Here is a 7,809-nt window from a genome sequence, read left to right on the forward strand (position 1 = left end):
CATCACTGAGAATCCTGTCCCAATATAACACACACACACACTCACCCCAAAACCCTTTCACATCTAAAGCTAATACCCAAATGCAGTTCACTTCCAAATTATACTGCAAATGTTCCCTTTGTTGCACTGAGTAATTGAGTCATTCTGCATTGTTTTCTTTTTTTTCCTTTTTTTTTTTTTATAAGGTAAATTTGGAATTTTTTTTTTTTTTTTTTTTTTTTTGGCAGAACCGGGGATTGAACTCAGGTCCCTGTGCTTACCAGGCAGGCGCTTATTCCGCTGAGCCATCTCCCCGGCCTAGCTACTGTTCTAAATGGGGAGGATTTGGGATTTTATCGGGCTGCATGGCAGAGTGGGTGGAAATGGAAGTGTTTTGATGGGCACATACCCAGAGGAAGAATGTGTACTAAGTGCTATTTGGTAACTGGGTGCAGTTGTCTAGAATCAGTTGACCTTGCTGTTTAAATTCTGAGATACTCTTTAAATAAAAATGATTTTAAGTGCAGGGTGTGGTGCACACCTGTAACCCCAGCACTCAGGAGGCTGAGACAGGAGGATCATCGTAAGTTCAAGGTCAGCCTAGACTACACAGCAAGACTCTCAAAAAATCAAAACCTAAATAAATAAAACATGATCTTATTATACTGTATTTGAAAATGTTATTATGCTCAGGATTTCATGGTGAAGGAGTGTGCAGAAGTGTGCACCTAATGTTGAAATTGTCCTGGGGCCAGGGAGATAGCTCAGCAGCATAAGGTCCTGCTTGGCAAGTGCAAGGTCCTGAGTTCAATCCCTGGTACCAAAAAAAATATTTGTCCTTACTTTCAGTGAGAGTTTGTAAGCATATTTTATTTTATTTATTTATTTATTTTGATGGTACCAGGGATTGAACTCAGGACCTTGCACACTTACTCCATTGTGCTATCTCCCCAGCCTGTAAGCATTTTTTTTTTTTTTTTTGGCGGAACCAGGGATTGAACTCAAGCCCTTGCGCTTGCCAGGCAAGTGCTTATTCCACTGAGCCATCTCCCTGGCCCTGTAAGCATATTTTAAAACTAGATCCAGGTAATATTAAAATGATGTAATTGCCAAGTCACCAGGAAACAATTTTGGAAGACATTGAGCCAATTAATATATAGAATTTAAGTTTTTTGCTTTGAAAGTTGTGAGACCTTTTATGTTATTGTTTTGATTCATTTTGCTTTTTAGATGGGTTCTTGATTCGTCTTTCAGGCTGGCCTTGAATTCACCACAGTCCTCTTGCCTCAGCCTCCATATACTGGGATTACAAGCTTTCTCTACCACTCCTAATATAGAACTTTTACTTTATAGAGTTTTTAAACTAATAATGTTCTGTAGTTAGGTAACTAAAGCTCTTTAACTCATGCAGTTACTAATGATATAAAGAAGCTAGGAATGAGTAAATCAGTGTAAATGCAATGAAATTTTATTTCTCCTCAGTATTTACATGAAAAACATATCCTTCATCGAGATCTGAAAACTCAAAATGTCTTCCTAACAAGAACAAATATCATCAAAGTGGGTGACCTAGGAATTGCCCGAGTGCTAGAGAACCACTGTGACATGGCCAGCACCCTCATTGGCACGCCCTATTACATGAGCCCCGAACTGTTCTCGAACAAACCCTACAACTATAAGGTAGGATTGGGCTGCGCGTGGTGGCTTTCTGTGTCTCCGAGAGAGTACCCAGAATTTTGGAACCTTTCAGGGTAGTTGAGTCACAATTATCTATGGCTCTGTGAAGGGAAAGTAGCCTTTTTGTTTTTATGTATTTATTTTTTGGTTAAATGGGGGAAATGTAAGTAAGATACTTCAACATTTCACCATTTGCTATTTTTCTTTCCTAGTCTGATGTTTGGGCTTTGGGATGCTGTGTCTATGAAATCGCCACCCTGAAACATGCCTTCAATGCAAAAGACATGAATTCTTTAGTGTATCGGATAATTGAAGGAAAGGTAAAAATTATCTGAAACTAATCACATAAGATTTATATAATACATCTTTGCAAATAGCTACGGACAAAATCATTTATTATTTAGATTAGTTGATGAGAAATCATTAATATGAGGTGAATCGTTGAGATTGGTGGGTTGTATGTCAGGCATGTGGTGCATGCCTATAATCCTAGCATTTGGGAGGCTGAGGCAGGAAGATAACCATGGGCTATGTAGTGAGTTCAAGGCCAGCCTAAACTACATAGCAGACCCTGTCTCAGAAAAAAAAAAAAAAAAAAAAGTGATGAGTTGCTTTTGCAAGAAAGGTTGGATTTGAAGAGATAACGATTCATCCTTTTTAAATGTTAGCTTGTAAAAATGGCTCAATGGCTCAAAAGAATGAGCATTTTGGAAACTTCTTCCTGTGGCTACAGGAGGCACAAGTGCTGTGAGGTGGTATGAGTATCTTTTCCTGAGCAGCTGCTGGATGCATGAGCTACACCTGATGACGAGTCTACTCTGTTTAAACTTTTTTCTTCAATAATTATCACAATCACTAGGAAGTGATTAAGAACTGTAACCCATGAGTGGTTTCCTGTACCTGTAAATCCCAGCACTCTGGGATGCCGAAGCAGAAGGGTTGCAAGTTCAAGCCCAGCCTGGGAACATTAGTGAAATTCTGTCTCAAAAAATAAAAAGGGGTGGGGGATGTAGGTTCATGTGAAGTCCCTGGGTTCAATCCCTGGGAGAGGGGTGGGGCATAGGAAACTGCAGAAGGCATTGTGAATAATATGGATGCTGGAGTGACCAGCTATGTCTTATTTCTGTGAGACCAGCTGCCCTTTTGCAGTCTCAGGCATCCCTGCACCCTGAGGGTTTTTGTTTATTTGTGTGTGTATGAACAAGAAAAATTTGCCCATAGTTGTACTACTTAAAGAATTGCATATGAAGGAAGCGGAACTTCCATCTCTATTTCATCCCTTCAAGCTAGCCATTGGTGGCAATTTATTGTGAGGCTCCTAGATGTTACCTGCCTATAAAGAGACATATCTGGGGTGGATATACGTGCATGTACACAGAGACACTTTTTTTAAAAAAGAAACTGAGGGCTGGTGAGATGGCTCAGTGGTCTAAAGCACCTACTTAGAACAAGCTTAGCAAAGCACAGGGACCGCGGTTCAATCCCCCAGCACCACATGCCAGCCCCACCCCCTGGTGGGCTGAGCTGGCCACACACACACACATAAATAAATAAATAAATAAATTAAAAAAGAAACTGAAATAGAGTTAGGCTGTACATAGCAGTACATAACTTTTTTGATTTTCTATATGAGGGACAGCTTTCCTTGGCACTTATCTTTTATTTTTTAAGCAGCGGCTTAGTGTTCTTTAAGAAGAACGTACCTCAGCTTTAATCCTGCCATGCTAAGGCAGAAGGATGGCAAGTTTGAGACCAGTTGGAGTAGCTTAGTAGTTTAGGGAAACTGTCTCAGAATAAAATTAGAGGAGGGGCGGGGATGATGTAACTCAGTGCTCCCTGCTTCCATCCTCAGTAACACACACATGTGCACACACACAAAGGATGTGCCATAATTATCGCCTGGAATAAATTACCATAATTTAATGCAAATGAATAGACATTTAAGTTGTTGCCAGTTTTTGACTACTGTAAGAACGATACTGCATCGAACATTCTGGTATGTAAATCTTTAGAAATGCAGCCTAGTATTTCTGAAGGAATGAGTCAGTCCCCTGATAAGCCTGCTGGGTTGAAAGAAATAGCTTTACAATCTTAAATGTTATTTCAACCAGAACACTGTGTATTTTCTATAGATTAATATGGTGATTATTTTCTACTTCTTTGTATATGTGACTTTTAATAAACATCAGGAAATCATCTTTCACTTTGTTTCATAAGATCACTGGTCATAACTGCAGGGTTATTTTTCTTCGTAGCTGCCTCCAATGCCAAAGGCTTATAGCCCAGAGCTGGCAGAACTGATCAGGACAATGCTGAGCAAGAGGCCTGAAGAAAGACCATCCGTGAGGAGCATCTTGAGGCAGCCTTATATAAAACACCAAATTTCCTTGTTTTTGGAGGCCACAAAGGCGTAAGATACTTCCTTGAAAATAGCTGGGCTAAATAGATGTTGGAAAAGAGGGTGGCTTCTGTCATTTTCATGTGCAAGAATTTATGGTGAGTTTTTTTAAAAACACAAAGTAAATTGATAAGAATATATAGAGGAGGGAAAATTCTACTCTCTTTGGCTTCTTTATTTTTTCGTTTTAAGCAAGAAGTTTATTTAAATAACAAGACACTTAATGGGAAAGCTATTTAGGATTTTTCCTTTTTAAAGAGTAATTTCGTGGGCTCCGGAGATAGCTCAGTAGAATAAGCACCTGCCTGGCAAGTGCAGGGTCCTGAGTTCAATCCCCTATACTGCAATAAATAAATAAATAAATAAATAAATAAATAAATAAATAAATTTCCTCCTAGTTAAAGACTGTCCTACAAGGGCCAGCCAAATAGCTCAGCAGATTAAAGCGCCTGCAAACAGGTGCAGGGGCTGGGAGTTTGATCCCCGGGCCTGCCATGCTGGCCCCGCCCCAGGGGCGCACTGAGATGGCAGTTGAGACTGGGTGTGGGGGCCCGTGCCTGCAATCCCAGCTCTTGGGAGGCTGTAAACAGGCAGATCACTACGAGTCCGATCTAGTAGTGAGACCCTGAACACCCTGAAGACCCTTCCCTAAAATACAAAAACAAAAACAAAAAACTGAAAAGAAAATAAAACTGTGTTACATGTAACAACTATGTGCAAAAAAAGTTGTAAAATTGTCCTTGGTTTGACAATGACAAGTAGAAAACATTAAAATTCTCCAAACAAGTTATGCAAGGATTTTTATGTTACTGTCTTTTCTGTTAAAACAGAGCAGGACTGGGGATATAGCTCAGTGGCATAAGCACCTGCCTGGCAAGCACAAGGTCCTGAGTTTGATCCTTGGTACTGAAAAACAAAAACAAAAAAACCCAAGACAGAGCAAAATAATAACTTACTGGAATACAGATAAGAGCTGATGAGCATGCCACTGATGAAGAAAGGAGATTATTTTCACAGAACCAGTAATTCCCCATCTAATCTCCATTTGATGTCAATTGAAACATTATTGGCCATTTAGTAAAAAAAAAAAAAAAATGCTTATGTACATACACCAAATACTTTATGTACAGTTAAGAAATGGAGAAGTATAAAAGAAAAATAGAGAAAATTATACTGCAGTAGTCAGTGTGTGGTCGAACCAAATTATAGTTTTCTAATTGAGAATGTATTCTTGATCTGTAAGAGCAGAGCTCTGCAGTAGCGTTATTTCAGGTTCCCTTCTTAGTGGCCCGTCCTGGCTGCTGCTGGCGCGCTTCAGTTGTGTCTTCGCCCTCCATTGCCACCTGTGCAGGTGTGTCGGTTTCCCTGATGGGCTGTCCATCAAATTAGAATCTGATCTGCCTCATTGACCAACGCTGCCGTTCACAGTAGGCTTTCATTAGTTGACTAAGTGGTGTACGCTTCTCAATCTTAGGCTGCGCCACAGAACCATTCTGCCCCGCCGCCTTCAAATTAATATGATTGTTCTCAGTTTTGGCTCCTTCCTTGGGCTTTTTGTTGGCCATAGCAAACACCCGAGTCTTCTTAGCTGCGTCACTGAAGGTACCAGGTCAGCACCACAGGAGCACACAGGCAGCTCCAGGAGCGGCAGATGGAAGCAGCAGCAGTGGCCAAGGGCTTTGGGGCTTTTTTAAACCTGGCCTTGAGAATTAAGTTGTCATAAGGTAAATTAAGAGGATAATAGCATATAGATTTGTCTAATAAGTTCTGCATGACCCAAGGGCCCTCCTAAGGGGACGAAGACTCAAAGGAGTGAAACCTATAGCTTTTATACTAGATTGGACAAGGAAGGCAAATGTGAAATGCGAAAGTCACTATGTGGAGAGGCTCAAGAACATAAATTTTTTTTTTTTTTTTTTTTTTTTGGCAGAACCGGGGATTGAACTCAGGCCCTTGCGCTTGCCAGGGAAACACTTATTCCACTGACCCATTTCCCTGGCCCCCATCGGAATTATTTTTAACACAGTCCATTTGTACAGAATTTTCTCTCTCAACTTTTCATTCTTCATCACAAGATTATTACTTTCCTTCTGATAAAGGGAGAACATCTTCCATTTAGGGTTTTATCTCTTGGTTTCAGGGAAACAAAAGAGGGCTAGAGCATACTCCTTAGACCTGCTGTTTTTTAATCTTTATACCAGGGCAGCATATTCTAGGGTGGCCTGTCCTGGCACTTTTCAGATACATGCTGAAATTTGCTGAATTGCTAAAATGAGAAATCTAGAGAACTGTTCGGTGAACTTCTATTACATTATTTACTATGTATAAAAATAATCACATATAAAATAGTATTCAAATTTCTAAGAACATCTGTAGGGTTCTCTCTTGATTCATACAGTTTTTTGAGAAAAGAATTGCTTTCATTGATGTTCAGGTTCTACATTCCCTAACCATGTGTTTAGGAGCTGAGACAGAGGGCTAGTGGAGACTGTCTCCATCTCTGTCTTCTCTGCCTTCCTTGTGGGGAGTTAGATGTGCAAGGAGAGAAGTCAATGCTAGAGAGGCCCAGGGAAGGAAGATCATCTCTTTGTTCATGTTGGCTGTAATTTCCAACCAAATTTATCCTGGTACTTCTGTATGTGAGGCACTTTCTCATAGCATTTTTATCTTTTCTTTTTTTTTTTTTTTTTTTTTGGCAGAACCGAGGATTGAACTCAGGCCCTTGCGCTTGCCAGGGAAGCACTAATTCCACTGAGCCATCTCCCCGGCCCCAGTATTTTTATTTGGAATAATTTGGTATTTACAGAAAAGTTGGAATAATTTTGTATTTACAGGAAAGTTGCCAAGATAGTACAGAGAGTATCTGTGTACCCCATCCTTAGTATCTTGTATTACTATGATACATTTTTCCAAACTAAGGAACCAACCTTGACTGAACTCTGGGCTTCATTTAGTTTTTGGCAGTTTTCTCTGTAACTAGGATTCAGTTCAAGTTTTATTAGCTCATGTCTCCTTGGTCTCTTTGAGTCTGATAGGGTTTTTTTTGTTTGTTTTTTACCGTTTTTAATGACTTTGATTGCTTTGAAGAGTACTGATCAGATGTTTCACAAAATACTTGCCAAATTTTTAAGACCATTCTCTATAAATGTTGCAGTTTTTTAGGGAAGTGTAATATATACATGCATTTTCATATATGCATTAAGCTCCTTACTCTTCACTGTAGTGATGATCTTTTATTCTTTTCCACATCATAAAGAAAAACCTCCAAAGCTAACATTAAACACGGTGACTCCAAATCCAAGCCTGTTGCCACAATGGTTTCCAGAAAGACAGAATCAAATCATGAAGCAGTCCTCCCCCAACCACCCTCTTCCAAGGGCTCCCAGACACATGTAATGGTATGTTTCTTTTTAAAGGGTAATGATTTTAAAACTCTATTTTAAAAGGTAGATTACCTTGGCAAATTATTTTATGGGGAAATGATTACTAGAGAGTCTATTATGCAATTAATCCTATAACCTAGAGAAAGAATACTGATGAAGATAATTCCTTTAAGGTTACTTTGTCCACAGAAGGCTATCAAATTGTTCATGAAATCAGCATTGTCATAACTTCTTAGATTTTTAAAAGATAAAATTTGCATGATATAACGTGAAATTTTTAAAAGTAAACAATTATATGTGTTTCATACATTCACAAATATGTACAACCACTACCTCTTATTTATTTAGTTTTTTTTTTTTTTTTTAAGTTTT

General features: G+C 39.2%; 1 protein-coding gene across 5 annotated transcripts in view; it reads left to right on the forward strand.

Annotated features, from left to right (window-relative positions):
- The window catches only part of Nek4 (NIMA related kinase 4), a 47,335-nt gene that overhangs the window by 3,409 nt on the left and 36,117 nt on the right, over positions 1-7,809 (forward strand). For all 5 annotated transcript variants that reach the window (XM_023715751.1, XM_023715754.1, XM_023715752.1 and 2 more), the window contains exons 3-6: positions 1,462-1,659; positions 1,869-1,976; positions 3,912-4,066; positions 7,311-7,452. In XM_023715751.1, the coding sequence (XP_023571519.1) occupies positions 1,462-1,659; positions 1,869-1,976; positions 3,912-4,066; positions 7,311-7,452 (603 nt within the window). The remainder of the gene's footprint in view (positions 1-1,461; positions 1,660-1,868; positions 1,977-3,911; positions 4,067-7,310; positions 7,453-7,809) is intronic.

This window comes from Octodon degus, unplaced genomic scaffold, assembly GCF_000260255.1.
Source record: "Octodon degus isolate 3935 unplaced genomic scaffold, OctDeg1.0 scaffold00043, whole genome shotgun sequence".
Lineage (NCBI taxonomy): Eukaryota > Metazoa > Chordata > Mammalia > Rodentia > Octodontidae > Octodon > Octodon degus.